The sequence below is a fragment of the Spermophilus citellus genome (genome assembly GCF_964194105.1).
Source record: "Spermophilus citellus genome assembly, chromosome: 10".
Classification (NCBI taxonomy): domain Eukaryota; kingdom Metazoa; phylum Chordata; class Mammalia; order Rodentia; family Sciuridae; genus Spermophilus; species Spermophilus citellus.
Genome location: NC_138197.1, coordinates 1,544,151 through 1,570,302, shown reverse-complemented (window position 1 = coordinate 1,570,302; position 26,152 = coordinate 1,544,151). Strand labels below are relative to the sequence as shown.

The 26,152-nt window shown below is 44.7% G+C and overlaps 1 protein-coding gene across 1 annotated transcript; it reads left to right on the top strand.

Annotated features, from left to right (window-relative positions):
- Nucleotides 1–3,185: 3,185 nt before the first annotated feature.
- Nucleotides 3,186–25,869, top strand: LOC308659056 (inositol 1,4,5-trisphosphate-gated calcium channel ITPR1-like; the record flags this gene model as incomplete). The annotated part of the gene is made up of 7 exons (XM_081312052.1): nt 3,186–3,299; nt 8,802–8,977; nt 13,140–13,304; nt 17,757–17,952; nt 19,499–19,591; nt 21,030–21,169; nt 25,786–25,869. Exons 1-7 carry the CDS (start codon nt 3,209–3,211, stop codon nt 25,867–25,869), a joined length of 945 nt encoding a protein of 314 aa, XP_081168178.1. The 5' UTR covers nt 3,186–3,208.
- Nucleotides 25,870–26,152: the final 283 nt, after the last annotated feature.

Sequence of the window (26,152 nt, the reverse complement as noted above, 5' to 3'; positions counted from 1 at the left end):
CTGGGAAATGCTGCTTATACACATATATGTGGAATCCAGGTCAGCTAGCAAAGCCCAGTTCCTTTAAGCAAAAGGCTAGGAAAGAGTGTCACCAAAACGTGTCCTAGGTATAGTGAGTCAAATCACTCACCCATCTGGGGTCATGGCATCCCACTGTCTTGCTGGACATGGCAGGATGTTGTTGATCCAGGCAACTTTTAGCCCCAAGGACATAGAAAACATGCTGCAGGTTACACTGGAGAACCCAACATGCGAAGGTTGTGGCTCCTTCCTCTGGAAGGGGGCAGACAACACAGGCATATTTTAAGTGGCTACATACCAAGCTGATTATGATTAGGCCTGTAATCAGGCAGTGGCAGGTTATGTGAATATGGGAAAGGAAGACTTGGGAGGACAGGTGGGACCGGAATAGCATCTAGATGGGAAGTGGGGACTTAGATACATCTCCCCCTCCTGCAGGCTCTCTGGCTGTGCTGTCTTCTCTTGCTGCTGAAACCACTGGCCACGAATTCTGGTGCCTACAACACCATTCTCACGAGCCTGATATCAAATTGGTAGAGCCATGGCTGCCTGAGGTCCTGCGCTTTTGTCCCCTCCCTCCCCAAAGCCCAGAGTGTCTAGCAGAACCCTTCTTGTGTTGCATGGCTTTGGCTCTGAGTCTCCTGCTTCCGTCTTTCACATGCAAGGACTTGCAAGTCCTTTCTGTCATGTAAGGTAAGACAGTCACAGGCCCTGAGGATTAGGATAGGGACATTTAGGGCCCATCATTTTACCTACTGTAGAATGCATGTTCATTGCATTTCGTCACTGTGTACCAAGTTACCCACCAAATTTTAGTGGCTTGAAAAAGTAAATATTGATTTTTCTCACCGCTTTCTGGGGTCAGGAATTTGGGAGTAGCTTAGGGGGATGGTTCTGACTCAGAGTGTTTCAACTGAGACCGCAACCAGGGCCACCATCTGTGCATTTACCTGGACTGGAACATCCACCTGTTGTTAGCTCACCCAGGTGGCTGTTGGCAGGGGCCTCAGTTCCTCTGCACATGGGCCTCTGGGTGAATCTGCTGCAAGTCCTCACAACCCAGCAGAGCCAATGGCCGAGTCCAGAGAGTGAGGAAGGCCACAGAGCCCTTCGTGACTACCCTTAGAAGTCAGGCGCCAGCAGTTGTGCTGTGTTCTGTTTATTAGAAGTGAGTTGCTGGCCCCACACACACTCGGGGGAGGGGAATTTAGCCACACCTTGTGAAGGGAGGAGTATCAGAGACCTTGTGGACATGGTTTTAGATCCTCACAAAGAGCACAGGGAGCCCTGAGGGACAGCACCTGTATAGAGAGAACCATCACCAGACTGGGATGCAGAGGACAGGGAAGGGAAGAGGGAGAGGGTCCAGGCAGGTGGATGGAATACTGTTCCACGTGCCCCAGGAAATAAGAGATGACACCTCCAGGTGGGTCTCCAAGTACCTTCTTGCTCTTGGATTAATGCCACTTGGTTTAAAGGGCTGAATGTTCAGATTCAAAATGGTAGTACAATTTAAGTAGAATGCTAGTTTTATAAAAATAAGATGTACTTGTGAACTGCACATTTCTCAAGGTTATACTGAGGTATCCTACGACGGATGCTCACATTGGCTCTCTGACCATCCTGGGCTTTGCCGGCTCCTTCCCCAACCCCCCAACTTACCACCTGCTTTTGGTATATCCACGATGGGGAGAGATGCTGCGAATCTGTGCCTGTTCCTTAGCCTCAGCACCTCCTTACCATTCATCTCTTCCCTCCAGTTCTGGAGTTTTCGTATCTAGATCAGAAAGGGGGCATCAGCCCCAAAAGAATCGCAGTTGCTTTTATTTTCAAAGCCAGATGATCTTTCTTCTCAAGTTCGCTTCCTCAAGATGAATTATTACCCAGTGATTGGCCGGATCCTGGTCGGCCTCTCTGGAGTGGTCACACAAGCCATTTACCTTTATCCCCGGCACTGACCCCAGAGCATCGATCCCCTGGGTGATGGCATTGCCACACCCTCCACGCATTGCTGGGCATTCCCTTGTGTGTAAAATGAGGCCTCTTAATCTGAAGGCTGGGTTGCGGCTCTGCAGTTAGGAAACAGCGCCTCTTACCAAGTACAGACCTGCTGTGAGTGATTGTTAAGCACCCAGGGATCTGTCTGTTTGGACCCTAACTTAGTTCAGAAGGGAAGCTTCCAAAGGCTTGGCAGCTGCAAGTATCATTATAGGGCCATACAGTTTGTCATTGGCCTCTGTGCTAAAGTTAAATGATGACTTCACTGGGGAAGGAGGAAAAAAAAAAAAAGCATGCGAGGGACCCGTCCCCACATGCTCCATTGTCTCTGGGGAGGCTGATGTTGAGTGAGATGCTAGTGCTACACTGACATCAGCTCTACCCTGGCACCAATGGAAAAGGTGCCCTGGAGCCGCCGAGCATGGACATAGCCTTGTTATTCTGAGAATATCCAGCCCACGTGGTGTCACCGTAGGGCACAATGGATTGAGAAGGCAGTGGTTTCCACAGGGTGCCACACCCTTTCTCTCCTGGAGCCGCTGGGAACATGGACTCCAAGCTGACCACCCAGTCGGCAGCCTGTGTTCCTGCTTCCCCGGCCCCCTGAGAGTGACCATCAGGCTTCAGGGAAGCGGCAAGTGACTCAGTGTTGGAAAGGGGATTGTTGTTCTGCTGTGGGGCATTAAGAGCCAGGAGGGATGTGAAAAGGGGACCAGTCCTTGTTTGAGGCCCAACTGGACCAACTCTGAGTGCTGTGTCTCCCCGACATTTCTAGAGACCTAATTGAATTCTTGGGTCTCTCTGGGCATCTCATCCGGTCCCAGCAGCCCGAGTGGAACCAGGCCCTCCGTGCATGAACCCTGGATGACCCCCAGCCCCTGCAGCTGGTGCTGTTGACTGGGGCACGCAGGGCTTTCAGATGTCCCAATTTGTCTCCTCCTCCTCTTCAGTGTCCCCCAATAGGCCTTCTGTTCCCGAGTTCTCCAAACAGAAATGAACCGATGAACCGATGAGATGTCACTGCATGCCAATTTGAAAACAAATGATCGTTTTTACTGTTGAGAAGGAAACCAGTGGCACAAGTGGACTTGCGGGGACGGAGGGGAGGAGGGGCTGTGGAGTTCCAGCTCTCTGACGTGGCCTCTGCCCTCCCACAGCCCAGCCTGTCCTCTACTGGTGTGCCCGCAACATGTCCTTCTGGAGCAGCATCTCCTTCAACCTGGCCGTCCTGATGAACCTGCTCGTGGCCTTCTTCTACCCGTTTAAAGGAGTGCGAGGAGGTACCGATGGCTTAAATTTTGAAAAAATGAGTAGATGCAACTGGAAAGCTGTGAACTACACCCTTAGTACTGTCCCTGGAAGCATTTATGCCACGTTTAGGATCGCAGGTCCCCATTTTCAGGCAAGAATGAGATGGTAGCTTTTAGTTTTAAGTCTAACTTAAAATAATTTAAATATTCTATTACTATGTATGTGTATTTTAGCCAAGAAAGAAAGAGAAGGAGTTATTGAACTTGAAATATCATCTTAACCCCACTTTTTGTTGTTATGTTTTGTTTTTGGGTACTGAGGATTGAACCCAGAGGCACTCCACCACTGAACCACGTCCCTAGTCCTTTTTATTTATTATTTTGAGACGTGGCCTTGCTCAGGTGCTGAGATTGGCCTCTAACTGGCAATCCTCCTACTTCAGCCTCCCGAGTTGCTGGGATTACAGGTGTGGCCACTGAGCCAAGCAGCATTTTTCTTTTAAATGCTATTTCAGGAAGCATGAGCACCCATGTCTGAAAAGATCTGATAGGAACACAGGGCTGCAAGCTATTTTCTGAGGGGTGTCTGCCCTCACTAAGCTGCCAGGTGGCAGGGGTGTGAACAGGAGAGGGTTCAGTGGAGGACTCCATTGGCTGTGATGGAGGCACCGACTCCTGCTTGTCAAAACAGGTTATTTAGCCACTGCCTTGATCATGTTTGTATTTACCTTTGATTTAAAAAAAAATGTTTCAAAGAAATTTTTATTACTCACCGTGACCATTTTCTTCTCTGGTTATTTGTGGCAGCACTCAGGCCAGCATCTGGGGACAGTGGGTTGGCAGACCTCACCTTTCAGTGTTAAGCTTTCTACAGTGGAATTCGTGGTCAAAGAAGTCCAGAGACTTAGCACCGGGCCTGGCTCTGCCATTCCACCTCTGGGCAGGCCACTTCCTTGGCTCCTGGTCACGTGCGTCTGCATTTCTGGATACTGACACCAAGCTAGAGGCTGGGAGACTTGAGTGTGGCTGCTGAACTTCCTGCAGAATTCAGGGAAAACTAGCAACCTAGTCAGGGTTCCCTGGAGCCTCCTTCTTCTTTCCCATCAAATTTGAGACCCACTGGATGAGCTAATTGCTGAGGATCCTTCTAACTCTAACATGGTGCCCTCTGAGTTGGCATCTTAAAAACCCATGGGAGACGAGGCTTCCTGTTTGGAAAACATGGGCTTCAGGATTTCATGGGGTGGGCATGTGGGACAGCAGGACCAGATCTCCTGGGAGGGAAGGAAGGTCAGTGTGACCTAAGGGGGCCCTTTCTGTCCTTCCACCATATGGTGACTGAAGTTACCTAAAGCACATCAATTCACCCTCAGATTATTCTTTCCTTTTGTAACATGTGTTGAATGCATTTGCTATACTTAACCAGTAAACCTCTGGAGGAGAAGGCTTCTATTAACCCTGATTAGAAATAACATCTGGTCCATTGACCTAAAAATATTTTTTTTGAGATCCATATCTGTTAGGGTCTGGAGTTACAGCTCAGTGTAGACCACTTGTCCACATGCACAGGTCTCTGTTTCTATCCCCACTACCACAAAACACACACACACACACACACACACACACACACACACACACGGATTTTTGGCATCTTAAGAAAAGAATTTCCAAAATGTCCCTCTTGGTTGTGAATAATGACCTTATAGTGCGTGCCATGTGATTCTGCGGCTCATCAGACATGGCTGCCAAGAACAGCAGTGGCCTTAAAAGTTCCTTTTCAAAAGTATCATCTCCCCAGCCCCCTCCATCCCCTTTCATTTCAGAATTGGTGAGTTGTCAAGGGCTGGGGATGTACCTCAGTTGTTAGAGTGCTTGCCTCGTATGCACAAGGCCCTGGGTTCAATCCCCAACACAACAAAACAACAACAACAAAAATCAGAATTGGTGAGTAGCTAAGTCTTTAAAAAGTGTGACACTTGGGCAGGCTCAGATGCTTCCTGAATTTGTAGGTATGCATCATGATTAAAGCAAATGCAATACTACTTTTTAAACTTTTTTATATGGAAGTTTTCTAATACACGCATGAGTAGGCAGCACAATATAATGACCCACATGTACCTATCAGCCCAGCTTTAAAAATAAACATTTTGCCAGTCTTGTTTCATCTATCCCCCTGCTATATTTTCTGAAACATTTTAAAGAAGTTTAGACATCTTGTTGTTTTGACCATAAATATTTCAGTATGCCTCTCTAACTTATAAGCATATTTTAAAATCTGTATAATCACCATGTCATTATCATATCTAACAGAACTAACAGTAAATCCTGTAATAGTCTGTCCAAATTCAGATTTCTCCGGCTGTCTCAAAGATGTCTAGAAATTCTAGAGTTGCTTTTTGGAATCCAGCACTCTTTTTTAACACAGCTTTTATAGTAGGGAGACAGGTTTTTACATTGGCCTCTTCAGGATCTGCATATATGGTTATATTTATTAGACTGAGATATTAAGTGGTGTTCATGCGCTTAAGAAAATGCAAGGTAAGCCAGACATTGGGAGAAAAATACTTAGAAAACAGGTATCTAATTAGAGATTTATATCCACAACATATGAAGATTCCTTAAAACTTAATATAAAGCCTGCCCCATTTACAATAATGGGCAAAGTATCTGGTCAGAGAGTTCATAAAAGAATATACATAGGACCGGGGGTGCATAGCTCAGTGGCAGGACTCTTTCCTATCCACGTGCAGGGCCCTGGACTGAATCCTCAGCACTGTAAATAATAATAACAACAACAACATCAACACACATACATACAAATAAGCACGTGAAAAGACATTCATCATTACTAGTTGTTAGGGAAATGCAAATTAAAACCAATGAGGGCTGGGGTTGTGGCTCAGTGGTGGAGTGCTTGCCTAGTATGTGTGAGGCACTAGGTTCAATTCTTAGCCCTGCATGTAAATAAATAAACAAAGATCTATCAATGACTAGTAAAAATATTAAAAACAAAAGAAAACACAGGGGCTGGGTTTATGGCTCAGCGGTAGAGTGCTTGCCTAGCATGCATGAGGCACTGGGTTCCATCCTCAGAACCACATAAATATAGAATAAAGATATTGTGTCCACCTAACTAAAAAATAAATATCAAAGAAAAAAGACATTTAAACACACACAGACACACAGACACATCACTGCAAATCTACTAGAATGGGTGAACTAAAAAGACCAACAATACCAAGTACCGGTGATGATGTGGGACCAGCAGAACACTCATATGCCATATGCTGATATGCATGGTCACTTGGGAAAGCAGCATGATAGTATCTTACAAAATTACACCTATACTTAAAACCCAGCAGTCTCCTTCCTCACCTTAGTCCAAGAGAAATGGAAACATACCTGCTCCAAGATTTTCACTTGAATGTTCTGGTTACATTATTCATAACAGCTCCAAGCTGGAAGTAACCCACATATCCTTTCATTGTTGGATGGATGGATAGGTAAGTTAAGTGTATCCATTCTATGGAATATTACTGAGCAATAAAAATAATGAAATACCAGTAGAGTCACCTGACTCAAAAAAGTTTGATAGGTGAAAGAATTCAGATGCATAAGACTACCTACTTGTGTACTTTCCCCCCATTTTTATAAAATTTTAGAAAATGAAAGACTAGCATAGCAGAAGAGCACATCAGTGAGAGGGGTTGGGGCAAAACATGGAAAGCAGAGAGGTACAAGGAAACTTTAGGGTGATGATATTTTGTGTATCAATTGTGGGGCCAGTTTCAACTGGCATGGCTACATACACTGCCAAAACTCACCAAATCCAACCTTTAAATTGGGTGATTTTTTTTTTCTTTTGACACTGGGGCTTGAACCCAGGGGTGCTTAACCACTGAACTGCATCCCCAGCAATTTTTATTTTTTTTAATTTTGAGAAAGGGTCTCGCTAAGTTGCCAAGGGCCTCACTAAGTTGCTCAGCTGGCCTTAAACTTGCAATCCTTCTGCCTTAGCCTCCGAAGTTGCTGGGACCACAGGCATGTGCCACTGTACCTGGCATGGGTAGATTTTTTTATTTAAATGATGATTACACACCATCAACTTTAGAGACATGTAAACTCCAGCCCTTCACACTCTCTCTTTGGACAAAATATGTAACCCAAGATTCAGTTTCCTTCAGAGTAAAGTGGAGAGCTAGAGATGTGGCTCAACAGCGGAGCTCTTGTCTAGAACGTGCAAAGCCCTGGGTTCCATCCCCAGCACTGCAAAAAAAAAAAAAAAAAGAAAGTAGAGCTACCAGTAGCAACCTCACAGCATAGTCGAGAGGACAGATTAAATGACAGTCAACAACAAGGGGCCAATAAGATGTTTAGTAATTGTTAAATGTGCACAAAGTGACACTTTGGATTTCTGAAGAGCTTGTGACTCTTCGTGCTCATTTCTAATCAGCTTTTCCTTTTGAAGAATGTTAAGGGGCTGGGAGCTAAGTGGCTGGGTCTGGGGGAAGAGTTGGGGGAGAGAGTGCATCTGTGCAGGCATCTCTGGCCTCAGTGCAGAGGGTGGCCAGCAGCTTGTGGAAGAGCCGGAGTCTGTGTACTGGTCTCTCCCTGGACGGTGCTGCAATCCCAGCCGTCCTGATGATGTGAAACTCTTTTATATAAGTGGCCTTAATCGTGTATTGCTGCTTGTTTACATCCGAAGGAGACTCAAGATGTGACAGCATTTGCAATAGGGGTGTTTTATTTTTTTTAATGAGTGTTTTACAGAACTGTATTTTTAGCCACATTGGCTCGTGTTATATAACCAAGCCATCTCTTGGGACACTCTAAATAGAACTTGCAATAGCAAGAGATGACAAAAAGTGGTAGAGGCTCTTTGACTGCAGGGATAATCTAATTGTAGGATGATGCTCATGATACGGAAATTGTCTTCCTCTTTCCCTTGAAGAAATCCGATTCAGGCAGGGGACCTGCAGTGTTCCTTTGCATCACTTTTAATAGAAAGTAAGCTCAGGCTTCCTGTTGGTCCTGCCTGAGAGTGAGTCGGGACCCAGGTATGAGTTGTAGTCACTGAATAAGCCTTTGGTGAGGGCCTTCTGGCACCAGGCACTTCCTTTGGGGAATTTAGAGTCTGCAGAGTGAGAGAAACACACATTGATCATTAGAATGTAGCATCTGCAGGGATGACCAGAATGTGGGGGGATGTGGAGCTGGCGGGAACAGCTGGATTGTAAATTCTGCAAGGAGGAAGGGGTGGGGGAGACTTCCCAGAAGGGGTCACCTCTCAGCTAAACCTACCTACCATGCATAGGAAGAAAGAGTTCCCCACGTGGGGAAAAACATGTGGTGATGGCTGGGAAGTCTGAAAACACAGATGTGACCGCATGTATCTGTGGCAGAGAGTTTGAGGTGACAGTTGGAACAGACAAGGCTAGCAGGGGACTGAAGAAAACGTTAGCAGAGCTGCCTTGACCTTTGCCCACACTCCAGGAAAGCACTGATCCCTGAGAGCCCTGCTCTGCCCTCCAGGGACGCTGGAGTCACACTGGTCAGGCCTCCTGTGGACAGCAATGCTCATCTCCCTGGCCATCATCATTGCCCTACCCAAGCCCCACGGCATCCGGGCCTTGATTGCTTCCACAATTCTACGATTGATATTTTCGGTCGGGCTGCAACCCACATTGTTTCTGCTGGGAGCGTTCAACGTAAGTATGAGTGTCCTGGTTGCTGCTGTTTTCTGTTTGTGGGTTAACACCTTCCGTTCAGGTGCCTGGCATCTTAGCCTGAGCTTTCAATCCAAGATAAAGAAAGATTTTGCCTGTGTCAGCTGCTAAAAGAGCAGAAGGACTGGGTACAGTGGAGCACACCTGTCATCCCAGTGACTCCAGAGGCTGAGGCAGGAGGATCATAAGTTCAGAACCAGCCTCAGCAAATACGCAAGACCCAATCTCAAAAAAAAAAAAGTGGGGTGGGGGGATTGGGGATGTGGCACAGTAGTAAAACGCCTCTGGGTTCAGTCCCCCATTATAAAAAATAAAACAACAAAAGGAAGAGATGGTCATGGCCGCACACTCCCTCTCGGCCTTGTTGGGGCATTCGAGCCTCCTGGTGCATCATCCAGGCGTTGACAGGCTCAACTTTAGGGACTATCCCTCCCGGGAGTGAGGCAGATAGGGTGATACATGCTGAGATTTCAGGTAGCTTCAGCAATCTGGCCAAAGTTTTGCCCATAAGTCAAACAAGCAGATATTAACCCAGCACCATTTCTGGCGGGAGCCATGTAGAAAAGAGGAGAGAGGTGAATGGGAGTGTCCAGAGCTGGTGGAGCAGCTGGAGAGGTAAGAAGAGCACCAGGGGGACAGTTAGTGAGTCGGTGGTGCTGGGGGAAATGCTGCTTTGGTACACTGGAGAGAAGTCCGGTGCCTCTTCAGGAGCAATCGGGAGGTGGAGGTAAGTGATGTCAATCCATTCATGGGACGGGGTGTCTGGTGAGGGGAAAGATGAAATTTGGCCATGTGAGATACTGTCGGTGTCTGAAAGTACCATCCAGAGTTTTGTATCCCGAGTGTATAAGGAAGCTGAGGTCCCTGTGCAACAGTGGAGGTGGTTTTACAAAATAAGGTAACCATGTCCCCAACTGGGTCTTTTTATGGCACAGGCAGCAAGAACTCTAGAGAGGAGACCATGTCGAGAAGATAAGCTTAGCGGGAGGAAGCAGGGTTAAGTTGTGTCTTGAAGGACACAGCCAGAGAACAGGAACCGAGAAGAGCATTCTGGTTGTCGTAGGCCTCATTGGCCAGCGCAGAGCAGCGAGGACACCTGGGTGTGAGCCAGAGATCGTTAGAGATTGAGGTGGACCTCATTCGTGGTTGTATGAGTTGCCTTTAGGAAGAAGCTTTTAGATTTCATCCTAAGGTCCACATTTCTAAAGTATGACCTGACTTGATAAATGTTGGGTCAAAACAACAAAAAAAAGTGGTCAAGTCATTGTGAGAAATTAAACAAAATTGAAGGGCATCTCTGACCAGAGGACTTTTCAGAGACTTTAGTATACTTATATGGATTTTGAGTCTCCAGGAAAGGGAACTCACATATTTGTGTTTCCCACGTTTGCCTGTGATTGTTTCTGTTGTTGTTGTTTTAAGTATTACTGGGGACTGGTTTTGCATTGAGTAGATGTTGGGAAACTCTGTTCCTATTGGTGAGAAGTGTTTTTGAGCCAAGCCATTGGTACACATGAAGGTATTTTTCAGAAAGGTCATCATTGGTGTGTGGACTCCAGAGGTAGGGAGGCCCTGGGGTGATTTTGATCAGGTGTGGCCAGCCTGAGCCCAGGTCGTAGTGTACAGTATACACTGATGGGAAGGAAAGAGTCCTGGGTGGGGCTTCAGAGTCAGGGCATTCCCCCACCGAGGTGCAGCTGGGTCCTCTTCTTCAGGACAAGAAGGCATTGTGTGACAGAGGAGACCAATAGGACTTCAGATTTCCAGTCATGGGTGACTAAGAGAAGAATAACACTGGGTAATAGCTGAAAGGAAGTCATGAAAATATTGAGTTTTCATGGTGAAAACACATTCATATTGGTGACTTATTGGGCTTGAGATGACAAGATGTGCTAATACTGTCAACTGTCACATATGGAAAAGCCTGGCCAGAAGTGGCAGAGAGATGTTGCTGGGGAGGGGGATCACCAACAGCAAGAGGAAGCTATTGATGAAGAAATACTGGATGGGTGGGTACATCGATGGATGGAAAGGAAAACCTCAGTGTCTAGAGGTCGTCTTCTCTGGACTGCCTCATTCTCTTTTACTCTAGACTTTAATCATCCTGTGGTCATCACTTCTTTAACGTAAATCGCTTATGGGAAAGTCTCAAATTAGACAATTTTCTTGTGTAATAATTGCTAGAGGGGGAAAGGGCCAGACAGTTATTAATATTCAGATGAGATTTGAGAGATAGACCAACCACCAGAAGCATATGGGAGAAGGAAGATGGTCGTAGATAAAAGAGAGGAGGAACGCTGGAGGTCTGAGCGCTGGGGGAGGCTGGGCTGGTGTCCTGCACGTTGAGCGTGCTGTTGTCCTGAGAGGGACGGGGTGGTGAGCCCTGTTGTGCTGTGGGGAGCTCAGACAGATGCTCAGAGCAGACAGGGGAAGATGCAGATAGAAGATGGCAACCTCCCTGGGGGACTTGACAAAGGCTGCTTATGTAACAGGGTGGAGCTGGAAGCAAACAGAAGGCCAGCCAAGCAGAGTGGGTAGGTAGTGGACAGCATGAGACCACCCATGTACAGGAGATGTTTGCTGGGTAGCAGTGGAAGTTAAAGGATTGAGTGGATTCGGGGGAAGTGGATTGCTTTCCTTCCTGTTGTGATGACAGGAGCTGTTGCATCCAGTGATATTAACCAGTATCCTGGTACCCTCCCTGCCTCTTTGGACCTTCCCCAAAACCCCATCAATATGCATCATCCAGAGTCAGCAAATGTGTGCCCACCCTAAGGAAGACCCTCATCAGCAAAGATGAAAATATTTGGGGGGAAAAAAATAACAGGCAGATTGCACATCGGAGCCCCAGAAAGCCAGAAGTTCTCTTTGGGTACTGCCTCTCTGATTGCTAAGAGGCTCTGTTACACTGACCTGCCAAGTTAACTGGCAGAATTTTCCCAGCACCTGAGGCCAGGGGAGCTGGGGTAGCAGAAAGTGGCTTTACCAAGGGTGTCCAAGGTGCTTTCTGTCCAGCCTCCTCCAATTCAAGTTCTTCTATCAACCTGTTGAAGCGATGGACTTCTAGTAGTGTAGTTTCTAGCAAAGGTGGGACTGTTGTACAGAGCAGATCAGTTAGGACTCCTTCAGTTACAGGTACCAGAAAGTCTATGCAGAGGAGACAATGGATTGGTTGGTTTTGGCCAAAAAAAATCAAGAGCCTGGCTTCAGGCATAGCTGATTGTAGGATCTCAGACAGTGGCATCAGGGCCTGTTGCTCTGTCCCTTCTTTCAGATCTGTGTCCTGTGTATTGGTTGTGCTCTCTGGATCTGTGGTATGGTAAGAGGCTGCCAAAAGCTCCAGAGGTTATTCTGTCTTGTTAAGATCAAGGGGAGAGACAAAATTGTCTTGTACTGCTATGCCCGGGAAGGGCCCAGTAGACTTTATTGGCTCCCTTTGATCACGTGCCTATCCCTGAACAATGCAGTAGCACAATCCCAGAAGATTCCAGTATTCTTATTGCTCAGGGTGGAGCCCCACCCAGACCTCAAGAACCGATTCCTGGAAAGGGATGGATCCCCTGGGGAAATTAGAAGTGATTCCCAGAAGAAGGGGCGGGGAAACTGAACTCATCTTGACATTCCTTATTTGCTTTCCCCCCAAAAGTTCTTATTTTCCCTATAAATTTAGAAGCACTGAAAGACAAGAATTGCCTGCTTCTCATTAAATTGCAACCCTATAATGCCTAGAATGTAACAAATTCAGAAAACACTTCTAATCATGCTGATCATGAAGTTCGTGGGTAGAGGTGACTTCTGTGTTTGACTAACTCACGTAAGAATGTTAGAAATGATTCATATCTCATTTTGAAAATCATAATCTCAGTATGTGTTAATTTTGTTTTTGCCATATACAAATGCTACTTGATTATCGTTGCACATGACATCGTTTGACTATTGTGCAATTTGTAATATGCCTGAAAAAGCAAAGTAGTGAAGTGACTTGGAACTACAGAATGGTTCTTGGACACAGTGGGCACTTGGCACCAAAGCAAGCTCTTGTCAGGCGGTGGAACCTAACTGCATTCGCATGAGAATCTCCCTGGGCTCACGCACACACTTTGGCATGGTCTGTGCCATCGGACTCTTCTGTCCTGGTTCTCAGGTCTGCAATAAAATCATCTTTCTAATGAGCTTCGTGGGCAACTGTGGGACGTTCACCAGAGGCTACCGAGCCATGGTTCTAGATGTCGAGTTCCTGTATCACCTGCTGTATCTGTTGATCTGTGCCATGGGACTCTTCATCCATGAATTCTTCTACAGTTTGCTGGTGAGTACCAGGTGTTAAGATGCTTTACGTGTCCTATGCCCTCTCTCATCAGAGACCCTTCCTTGTAATGGCGACTGATGTGCCTGGTCCTGCAAGGTCAAGCCCCCCCTATACCCAGCGTTTGGGGAATCTGAGGTGCAGAGTCACACTGTGCTTCAGGCACAGCATACCTGTCACCTGGCACCAATGTACAAGGCTTACTGTCTGATTCAGGAGCTGTCCCCTCAACATACATCTTGGTTTCTCAGGGTGAGCCAGCACCTACTGAGGACAATATTCATGAGCCTGTCCTGTGCAGTCTTTGTGGGATCCATTTCTCAATGAACTATGCAGTGACCATAAGAGTAGGAATGACTTGCCAAGGCCCAGGAGATATTTTCAGTAGAAGTTCTTTTTGTTCCAACTGCACCACGTGGTTAAGGTCTATCACGTGAGTGGTTCTGACTCCTTTCTTCTGAGCAGTTTTTTTTTTTAAATTACAGATAACATAACTGCTTCCTGTCCTGTAGTTAAGAGTAACCTAGATCTGTAGAATTGGGGAAGAGGACCATCTCCTGGGCCTGTCTCACATGACAGAAACTGTGAAATGACTATTATACACACCAGGACTAGGAACATGTATATAAAAATGATCAAGGCCTCGTACTGATGAACAGAAGGAAAGTTCTGCAGGGAGGTACTACCCATGGGACTCTGTGCCTCAGATTCCCCACCTAGGTGTGAGAAGCATACATCCCACAGGACCTTGGCAGGGATTATGTGCCACTGTTCATGTCCATGTCATAGAACAGCACAGCCTGAGGGTCACTATCCACAGATGGCTCTGTCCCCTTCCCCATCCACCGTGCCATAAAGAGTTTGCCAGGATTAGCTTACTCCATTAGTGATGGATGTTGGTGGGCTAAATGGAATGGATCCTTTTTTTCTCATTTTAAAACAGGTCTGGCTGTGATCAGGTTTGGGGCAAAGAGGTCTCGGGCTGCCCTTGTTATTGCCATTACCTGGTCTGTATCAAAAATATTTAGAGCCTTGTGTCCATTTCTGAGCCTTTTTGTATCATGCAATAATGTTCCTGGAGGGAGATTCAGCTTGTGTGTCAAGGAGACCCACATCTGCCAATCCAAAAATCATCCTGTCCTGCCTGCCAGTGGCAGGAGCACAGCTGGTCGTCTCTCATGTCCCTGCTAAGGGGTCTCTCCCAAGAGGCAAGAGATCCCCTTTAGGAAATTCTGGGGAATGATGTTGGTCAAATCGTATCATTATACTGTGTGCATGTATGGATATATAAATACAAATCCCACCAGTACGTAAAACCCAAATGAACCAATTTTAAAATATAGGAGAAAAGAAATTGAGGCTTGGCAAGATCAGGTGGATTTTGTCACCCAGTCAGTCAGTGGCAGACACAGGATGGCACCTCAACACTGTAGATCCCCAAGTCTATTCCCCTTTCATTTGGAACATGTGAAAAGGTCCCTGCCTCTGTGAAACTGGAATTTCGTGTTCCATTTTGCATTCATGTTATCAAATCTCACTTGTCACACAAAGTTACAGAGAAACTTGAGCTTGAGACCGTATTGCCTGAGCTCAGTTCACCTTTAGAAAAATGGAATTTGGTTGGTCTAGATGGTGACAGATGGCTCTCTGTGTGCTTCTGGGACCTTTCTAAGCCCTCTGAACCTTGACGTGTCAGTGGCCTCAAGTGATACGTCTGTCCCTTTTGGTGTTGAAATCAGACCTGGTGGACATACCTGGTAAGAACCACAGACAGAAGAGTGGAACTGTTCAAATGATTCCCCGAATAAGGAAAGCCAGGCACCCACAGAAGCTGGGCTTCTGTAAAGGGAGAGAGACCTGCAGCATAGAAAACCCAGCAGACTGGAAGGGAGGGGAATCCGGTGGCCAAATAAAGTGCCAGGAGCCCCCAAGAGACTATCTGATTGTGACCTTGGGCCTCCATTCAAGCTAAGTCCTTAGAAAAATATTAACATCAAAGAAGAAATGTACAAAGTTCATAAGTAGGTAATTAGCCAGAGGAGCAGTCCAGATGGGCAGCAAACACAGGGAGACGTTCATCTTTACTGCTAAACCAAGACATGATGGTTAAAATGACTGCAGGTCCCACTGCAGATCTTACCTGTGATGTCTGTCAGGGGAAGTTAAAAAACACTATCGTGGTTAGTACTGGTGACGCTGGGGATGACATGGGGATGATTCTTTGCTGGTGTGAGTATGCATGGATCCTGCCTTCCTGGACGGTGGTAGGCAATGTGCTTATGTTAGAACATGTGACTCCAAGTTTCCATTTCTGGAAATGAACCAAAGAGAAATAGACAAGTGTGTATAGAGGCATATACAGCATTGTTTACAACAACACATAATTTTAAAAATATTGATGACTTAAAAAAAAAAGATACTGGTTATTTTGTGGGGTTTTTTTTTCCATACAAATACTAGGAGATCATTTTTGACATGAAAATGCTCATTACTGCTGGGCATAAGGGATTTTGCCTATGTACCAAAAATAATATGGTATAATATTTTTCTAAAAAAATATGCATCTATTATATTTTTAAAAATGTGAGCAGGAAGTAACTTGGCAAGTGAAGGTAATCAGGTTCTCCTTTGTATGAATAGTAAATGTTCGTTGTTTTAAAATCAGAAATTCAAAAAGTTAAAAAGGTGGGGAGGTTGAAAAGTCACTTGTCCTTTCTGTGATTGGGAGCTGTGTAATTGCTATTGCTTTTGACCACGGAAAACAAGTCTCTTTTGTTATGGTGTGACGGTGTTTTTACTGGCCTCTTAGGATTGAGTTGCTAGAAAATATTTAACCAGCATTAACTGTAACGCTCAGCCTTTTGTTCCCTCCTATTGACTAAGTGCATCTTCCTCACTTCTTTTTAAGGACCCAACTTTGCCCGGTTCTCTTGGCAGAACTAGTATTTAGAGCACAGATTGGTGTTAGAGCAGCAGACAGGCTAATTGACCAGAAAATGACCTGAGATGATTCAATTCTAAATTGGAAGGGACTCCGAGATCAGTTAGTTCAGTCCACGTATTTTTACAGATGGGAAACTGAGATCCAGAGACGCTAGATGGCTTGATCAACATCTCGTAACAAATGGGAAGCAGAGTTGGGAGCCAGACCCTTTCCACTGAATGGCTTCACGGTGACCAACAACCATGGCAAAGGCTGGACGTTTGAGAGAGGTTTAAGCATCAGCTCAGAGGCTGTGCTGAAAACTAGACTCCAGCCAGGCCCGATGGTGCACACCTGTGATCCCAGCTATCCAGGAGGCTGGGGCAGGAGGATCACAAATTTGAAGGGGGATGTTGGGTGTCACACGCTGAGGGCAACAAAGGGAAACCCAGAATTTAAAAATAATAACCATATAACACACTAGATTTCATGTCTAAGAGCAACCCCATAGAGCTCTCCTCCTGTAACTCCCCATCATTCCCCTGCTGCAGAGCTATAGCACAGCTCTTGGAAATCTAGCCAGGGCCTCTCAGACCTCCATGGTCCAACAGGATCCTGCACTTGTCATGAAGCCAGCTTCCTGCAAACAGTAGCTCCCTTGGCAAAGGCCAGGCCCAGACTGTAAACTGCAGGGGTCTCTCCCACCCTGGGGAGGACAGAAGGGCTGAGGCCTCCTGGTAGGTCAACACCATGACTGTCCCCGCCGTCTACTGATTATGTGACCTTGCCCCAGTTTCTTCTTCAGGAAACTGATAATTACCATGTATTGTCTTACTTGGCATGAATGTTGAGCCCTGGATACACATTGCCTGTTTACTGTCTGTAAACTGCATCCTCTGCTCTGCAAAGGGGACGGGGATAGTACCTAGCCCAAGATGGCAATAAGGAGCTAAGATCCAAACCTATTATGGAAGCCCAAGGTCCTCACTGCTTGCAGTAGCTTGTATGATGTCTGTCTTCCCCAGCAGACACTCGGCTTCCGGAAGGCTGGGACCACGCTGGCTGGTCCTTAATAGAAGCAGTAATTATGGCCTGAATAAATGTATCCCTTTACTCTCTGCATCATACGTGCTGGATTTCCAGGACCCCTAGCCTGCTCCATGTGTGCTGGAAATTGTTCCTACGTCCTCGCCCCTCTTGCATGCTTATTTTTCCTCTTTTTTTTTTTTTTACCATCTCAGTTCTTGCTGTGAAAATAGGCAAAATGTGAAATGTTGGGCTGAAGTTGTAACTTAGTGGTGGAGCACTTGCCTAACACACGCGAGGCACTGGGTTCGATCCCCAGCACCACATAAATAAATAAACAAAGGTATTATGCCCATCTAAAAAAGATGTGAAATGTTAAGATAATGCTTTTCAGTGTCCAAGAGGGTAAATGGTCTGTAAGCCTTGCTTTCACCATGGGGTAGTGATGTGTGTGTAATAGAGGCTTCTTAAAAATTGACATGCCATCTCTGTGTTTGTTTTTGAAGCTGTTCGATTTAGTGTACAGAGAAGAGACTTTGCTTAATGTCATTAAAAGCGTCACCCGCAATGGATGGTCCATCATCCTGACTGCGGTTCTGGCTCTGATCCTGGTTTACCTGTTCTCGATCATGGGCTATCTTTTCTTCAAGGACGATTTTATCTTAGAAGTAGACAGATTGCCCAATGAAACAGCTGTTCCAGGTAGGTCTGGGATCTTCTCTCTTTATCGTTACAAGGATATGTCCTGGTTATAGCTCAGCTAGAGAACAGTGCCATTGGCATCGTAGGCCTCTCTAATGCCCAGAGTGTGAGTCATGAATACAGAACTTGGTTCTCCCTTTGCCGGAAGGGGGATGTTGTGTGTCACATGCTGAGGGCAAGTGACCAGACGTTATGATCGCTCACTAATGTCCTGTTTTAAACCAGCACAGCTTTTTCCATAAAGCAGTTGGAGCATGTATGTTGAAAGCATCGAGATGTGCAGCCTCTTGACTTAGCCTAAATTCTCAGAAGTAGGTTTACTAAGGAAAATCCCTGCTGACGGTGCATGTGAAAACCTGGGAGAAGGTTCTCTGCAGTGCGAAACTGGAAACAACCTAAGTGTCAGGGGGCGTTTTCTTAGCTTATGGCCCATCCATTGGGTGGAGTCTCCTGCACCGAGGGTCCATTTTTATAAGGCATCTTAGAAAAATATCACAGAAGATACCATGAGAAATTATGGGATAACAAGAGTAGGACTTTTTCTTTTCTTTTTTTTTTTTGGTACTGGAGATTGAAGCCAGAGGCACTTTACCCCTGCACTGAGCCACATCCCAGCCCTTTTTAGTTTTTATTTTGAGACAGGGTCTATGTTGCTTAGGGCTACACTAAATCGCTGAGGCTGGCCTCAAGCTTGCAATCCTCCTGCCTCAGTCTCCTGAGTCACTGGGATTATAGGATTGTACCACCATGCCTAGCCTTTTTTTTCCTTTAAGTTAAAAAATTTATATGTATCTTTTAAAATGTAGACAGATATACTATCAGATTGCTAGCAGTGGCTATCCTGGGCCTTTTTTTTTAAATTGTATGCAGGTTTTATAGCGAGCTGATGTTATTTTTATGTATAGCAAAAACAGAAGAGGTTTCCAGTTTTGAGAGTGAGGAACAGTACTCGGTGCCTGAGTGCTCTCTTCTCCCTCTTAACAGAGCTGCCACTGGTTAGTGAACTATGACAGGCGTTGGATCAAGCTCCTTGATCTCAGGAACAAACTGACGGTGACCCGCGAAGGCAGGAGCCTGGTTTCCTCCCTTCCAGAAGCTTTTTTTGGCATGTCATTCAGCCTCCAGTTGACATTTCGTGGCACTTACTGTTGGCCATCTCCGGGTTCTGAACCAACCTGGGCTGGACCTTGGCTCTCCATTGGTGCCCACTGAAACTTGCCCTGCAGTCTTGGTCTAAATCTTGCTGGAGTCTGTACATACTGTAGTGTTTGTCTGAAAGTCTCAGCTGTTTGTCTTTAAAGTCGGAGAGGTGCTATTTAAGTGCGATATTTCTAGTAAGCCTACAGGAATTGACATTTCTGGCTTTTTTTCCATCCAGATCACCAAATGAAAGTGTAAATCACATCTCTTGCTTTGAATTTATATGCAGGACTGAAGGGTGTTATTTATGTAAAGAATTGTTTAATCAGCCGTGAATTGGGGACTTCAAACATTTTAACTGTATGCTGCCAGATTTTTCATCATGAAATTTCCTTCTCTTTCCCAGAAACCGGCGAGAGTTTGGCAGGCGAGTTTCTGTACTCTGATGTGTGCAGGGTGGAGACGGGGGAGAACTGTTCCTCTCCCGGACCCAAGCAAGGTAGGGCCCCATGTGAATTTCAGATGCCAAGACGATGCGGGCGATTTTGGAGGCAGAGTGCAGTAAACATGCTGCCCAGAGGAAGGCTGGTGATAGCTGTAGGGGGCTCAAGGGGAAGGCAGGCCTATGCTCACCTGATCCAAGCACCCACTATCTTCCTGTCCTGTGTTGTTCTGAGAGCCAGCAGAGGAGTAGGGGGAGCAGGTCAATAGGGATCACTAGAGAGAATGCCAAGTGCTGGGAGTCAGGACAGAATACAGGCCCCCACACTCACACCATCAGGACCAGTGTCATCTACTAAAATAGGGGACTCTTGAGCAGAGGGGGACAAGTGCTCCTGGTGGCGGGTGTAGGGTATGGAAAGGCGTAATGGTGGAATCCAGCAAATTTGGGGAGATGATTATGCAGAACAAGAGCAGCAAGCAACAATAGAAGCAAAGGGCCAGGTTAGGAAGGGTCTAGCTGGGCTGGGAGTTGCTGAAAGGGGCAGGAGGAGATGAGGTCTGTGTTTTAACAAGACCGTCCTCGGTGCAGCTGGAGAAGGGGACAAGGTGGGCAGCATTCTCCATAAACAGTGAGAGAGAACAACCCAGGGTAAAGCCAGTGGACCTGCTGTGCAATCTCACTAAGCCCTGCCCACAGCATTCCCATGTCTTACTGTGACCAAAGGACCTGACAAGAACAATGCAGAGGAGAGGAAGTTTATTTTGGCTTATGGTCTCAGTCCACAGACAGCCAACTCCATAGCTCTGGACTGAGGTAAGGCAAGGAAGGGCATGGTGGAGGAAAGAAGCTCAGGACATGGTGGAGGAAAGCAGCTCAGGACATGGTGGAGGAAAGCAGCTCAGGACATGGCACCAGGAAGGAGGGAGAGCTGTTCCACTCACCAGATACAGAATATAAACCCTGAAGGTACCCCCCACAAGGACCCACCTCCTCCAGCCACACCCCATCCACCTACAGTTGCCACCCAGGTAATCCCTAGTGGGATTAATGCACTGGTTATGTTAAGGCTCTCATACCAGTTGTTTCACCTCTGAACCTTCTTGCATTGTGCCACACCTGAGCTTCAGTTGGGACACCTCACATGCTGACCATAACAGGGAAACCTGGATCCTGTGACAGACCCTCATCTGAGAAGCAAGATGCCTGTAACCCATAGTGGTAAACAACTTACCATACCTCAAAAGACTTCTCTGTTCATAGGCAGGACATAGAGGGAGGGCCATCCTGACCTGGCTTGAGAAGTTAGCAGGGGGTTAAGGTGTGAGAACAGAGTGGCCCCTTTGTAAAACAGGTCTTTGACTCTTGATTCCTTCATCTGGTTCTTCCTGGCACCTGCTGGCTGCTCAGACGACATTTGGGAGCGTCATTTCAGAATCACAGTACCGCTGTTCCCCTCATGTTTTAACTGTGTCATGACTTGCCCCACTGACAGAGCTGGTCCCTGTGGAAGAAACGGAACAGGATAAGGAGCACATGTGCGAGACGCTGCTGATGTGCATTGTCACTGTCCTGAGTCATGGTCTGCGGAGTGGGGGCGGAGTTGGAGATGTGCTCAGGAAGCCATCCAAAGAGGTAGGTGGATCCCCAGGGGAAGGAAGGGCAGAGGGGGCGTGTGGGGGCAGGTGGTGGTGTAAACTGAAGGCACAGAGGAAGAGCTGGGAAGGGGGAGGAGCAGCCATGCAGAAGTAGCTAGGCAAGGCTTCCCTGCTCCCTCCTCCTTTACTCATGTTGGGGCCACGCTGCATGGGAAGGGCCCCCACGTTGCCCCATTCCCTAGAATTAATGGTTGTCTCCTTCAGGCATTAACTATATACTGACTATTGGAAAATAAATTACATACAGAATCTTTAAACATCACAAAAGCTTGTAATACTGCATTAAGCTCTACCTTTTGAGCTGATTGTTTGGGTACTAAAAGTGTAAAAGTTTGGTCAGGTGTAACTATTGCTGCTGTACCATTATTTGATCCATCAGTGAATATATTTGGAGCATTCATGATAGGTGTTTTTCTTGTCATTTTTGGAAAAAATATAGGATGCAATGACCAAAAAGACAATAAAGGATTAGATGGTAAGTGGTTATCAAATGAAACATTAGATTTGCACATGATTATTGCCCAAGTATTTAACTCATTAGCTAACTCATCAATTTGATTCATAGTATATGGAGTAATAATTTTATTGGGAGAAATTCCAAACACTCCCTTTGCTGCTTTTATTCCTTTGAGTATTAATTGTCCTACAGCCTCAGGATACCTAGTAAGAATAGTGTTAGGAGAATAAGATAAATGTATCCATAATAATGGACCTTCTTGCCAAAATACTCCTGTAGGAATACTTTTTGTTGGTAGTACAATAAATAATAAAGGCAAACTTATATCAATTCTATCCAAATGCATATTTTCCATATATGTTTCAATGATTTTTAATGCCTTTCTTGCTTCAGGCGTTAACATTCGGGGTGAATTTGGATCTAATGGACCTTTTAGGATATCAAATAAAGGTCCCAACTCTCCTGTTGGTATACCTAGATAAGGCCTTATCCAATTTATGAATCCTAATAACTTTTGAAAGTCATTAAGTGATTTGAGTTGATCTACTCGTATTTGAAGTTTTGGTGGATGGACCATGGTTGAGGATAATAGAACTCCTAAATAATTAATTGGAAAATTTAATTGTACTTTATCTATTGCTATCTCTAGATTATAATTTTTTAATATGTTTGTAAGTGTGGCATAACATTCTAGCAATGTGTTTTTATCTTTGTGTGCTAATGATACATCATCCACATAGTGAAATATTTGTAGTTCAGGATTTTGATTTCTAAGTGGCTGGATTACTTTGTTAACATAAATTTGACACATAGTTGGGCTGTTAGCCATCCCTCGAGGGAGTACTTTCCATTCATATCTCTGATCAGGACCTTCATGATTCAGTGCAGGGATAGTAAATGCAAAACGTGGACTATCCTCAGGATGAATTGGAATTGAAAAAAACAATCTTTAATATCTATAACTAAAACATATCAGGTTTTTGGCAAAGCAGACAATTGAGGAATCCCCGATTGAGCAGGTCCCATAATAACCATCTCATTATTAATGGCTCTTAAATCTTGCAATAATCTCCATTTACCAGATTTCTTTTTGATGACAAAAATGGGAGTATTATGGGGAGATACAGAAGGTTGTATATGTCCTTCCACTAATTGTTGTTTGACCAGGTCATGTGCTGCTTGTATCTTTTCTTTAGACAGGGGCCACTGAGGAACCCATACTGGTCTTTCTGATTTCCAAGTAATTTTGATTGTCTCAGTGGCCCTTTCTGAAAATCCAACCCATGTCTGTCCATTACTTGATCTATTTGTATTGGTGCTGCTATACCTTGTTCTTGTTTTTCTAATCTTTTTCCTTTCCTAAAACCTTGTCTAGTCATAATAGTGGGTGCATTTTGGTTGATGTTATTTGTTAATGTCAAACCTAATTGATCTAGGACATCTCGTCCCCATAAATTTATGGGAAGATGATCCAATACATATGGCTGTATAGTTCCTTCACATCCTTGAGGATCCTTCCAATCTAATACCATTGCACTTCTATGGGGATTAGTCGCCACTCCTAGGCCTCAAAGCGTTTGAGTGGCTTGTTGTAATGGTCAATGTTTTGGCCATTCTTGATGAGAGATGATGCTAAGGTCTGCACCTGTATCCAGTAGCCCATTAAATTCATGTCCTTGAATATTTAGTTTTAGCATGGGGTGAGAATCTGAATTTAAAGACAGCATAGCCCAATCTACACCTGTGGAGCCTAATCCCTTGGAACCTCTTTCTACAGTACGACTGGAAAATTTATCATGTAGGCTGGGTATTATTAGTAACTGTGCTATTCTATCTCCTGGTGAAATTACTGATATATTTGTGGTTTTGGGCCCTGGAGCATTGGGCGCCCCTGTCCATTTTTTGGCAATGGAGCCCGATGGGAACATATATAGCACAATTACTGAATTTTGTACTGGGCACAGGATGATAGGAATACTGTAATTTTTTAACTTTTTCAATAATTAGATGTGGATTTTTATTTTAGTACATATATTACTTTGATTAGACCCATAATAAAGTAACGACAAATATGTGTTTTCTCATCTGGAGGTTAGAAGTTTGAGATCAAAGTATTGCTAGAACTGATTTCTCCCCATACTTCTCTTCCTGGCTTGTAGATGGCCATTTTTTCTCCCTCGCAGGTGGTCGCTTCTCCATGTGTGCCTGGGGTCACTGAATTTAGAACTCCCACCAATTACTTCACTTTAATTAAATTACTACTCTAAGGATTATTTTTCCAAATAAAGTCTTCTTCTAAGGTCCTGGGAGTCAGGGCTTCAATGTGTAAATTTTAGGGAGCACAAGTGAACCCATAAGAATATATAATACTTCAGTAATATTTTTGGGGGAGGGGTACCAGGGATTAAACTCAAGGGCACCCGGCCTCTGAGCCACATCCCCAGCCCTATTTTTGTATTTTTTATTTAGAGACAGGGTCTCACTGAGTTGCTTAGCATGTCATTGTTGCTGAGGCTGGCATTAAACTCACAATCCTCCTGCCTCAGCCTCCTGAGCCACTGGGTTTCTAGGCATGCATCACCACTGCCAGACCGTTTCCAAGATTACACATTACTTAGTTGTGATTGATTGGCAAAACTCACCACACACGATGTTACAGTAAATTGTTGGTCAGGGCTTGTGTGGAAGCTAAAGAGACAGTGCCCAGGACCACAGCTGTACATCCTTTTGCACTTAACTTTCTCCTTCCACTTATTTCTAGTAATCCTGAGGATAACAGACTGACAAACTGCAGGTAGAACTTCTGGTGAAATTGTGGAACTGATATGTTTATATGAATGGCTAATAGACTTCTACGTAGAGAAAAACATATCTTATGTAGGCCATTATTGTTAAGATCTTGTGTTATACAAGCAGAAATGAACTCTTTTTTTGGTGCAGAGAATTTAAGAAAAAAGACATCTGATGTGGTTAACACTTTCTTTAAAAAATGATGTTCTTTTCTAATATCTGAGATGACCTCCTTGATGACATTATAATCAAGATCAATAATACAACATGCTCTGGCCTTTGAGCACCTTTATATGACCCATGTCTAAGCATTTTTATAATAGTTTCATGGACAGATTTTCAATAATTAACTTCTGGGAATGAAATTGTATTATACATTAACCTTACTTAATGGGGAAAATGGCTCTCCAGAACAGCTGAGACTATCTAAACATAATATTTTTGCCTGTTAAGCATGAATGGCACTGTGAAGTTTTATAATTCCTACTATCTGAAAAATTTGACTCAAATGAATTGACACATTCAGTTCAACTCTCATGTAGAAAAAGACCATCACAAAAAATGTCGCTAAAGGACTGTGCAATGGAACCTCTGGTCAGTAATTTGAGGCACTTGCCAAATAGGGTTCTTCTTTATGAACTTTTAGCATGACTTTATACATACATATATATATATATATATATATATATATATATATATATATATATGTGTGTGTGTGTGTGTATATATATATATATATATATATATATATATATATATATATTTGGAAATGTATGCAGTGTTATATATGCATCACCATTTCTCAATTGGTTCACATACTTAAAACATGTAAAAAAGGTCTGGTGGTATAAGTTAGTAGTAGAGTACATGCTTAGCATGTGAAAAGCCCTGGGTTGAATCCGTATCACCCACAATGAAAATAAATAGATTAATAAATATATAAATAAAAATGTATGCCTGGTAGTTTATATCAGTGGTGGTACATTTGCCTAGCATGTTATAGGCCATGTATTTAAGCCCCAGCACCACAGTAGGAGGAGGAGAGAGAGGAGGAGGATTGAGATTCACTTATTAATTTGGAAGAGGGAGAAGAGAAAAAAAACATGTCCCTTTTAAAATAAGTCTCAGTGGCAGAACAACAAGGGCTATCTCTATTCAAAGAATGAAGTGGACCACTGTTACAGTACCATAAGTCATAGATGTTCTAGAAATAGCTTCCAGAAAAGTTGATACATATACTTGACTGGAACACTCATAGTTTATTAACAGGAAAGAGAGTGAATATTTCATCTCTACCATTTGAAAACATCCTGGAAGACTAAGGCACTATCTTCTCTTCCCTCCAGGTACAGGGCTACAAGCACCCAAATCCAACCAGTGACGTCAGAAACACCCCATCGCTCTGGATTCTTGACCCAGCTCCAGCATAAGTTTTAGCCACTATGTACAGTCAAACCCCGATAGGTACATCAATAAATATTACACAATAGGTAATCAATAAATATTCACTGGAATGAAGGAATGAGCTGTGTCCCTGTATTACTCAGGTCCTCTAGAGGAACAGAATCAACAGGTAGTGTAATTATAAACAGAAGGTTTACTAGGTTGGCTTAGGCGACCAGAAGCTGGAGAGTCCACAATGGCCATCTGTAGGCTGGAGAGCTGGAGGAACCGGTTCAGCTGCACGGAACAAGAGGGTTCCTCAATGCAACC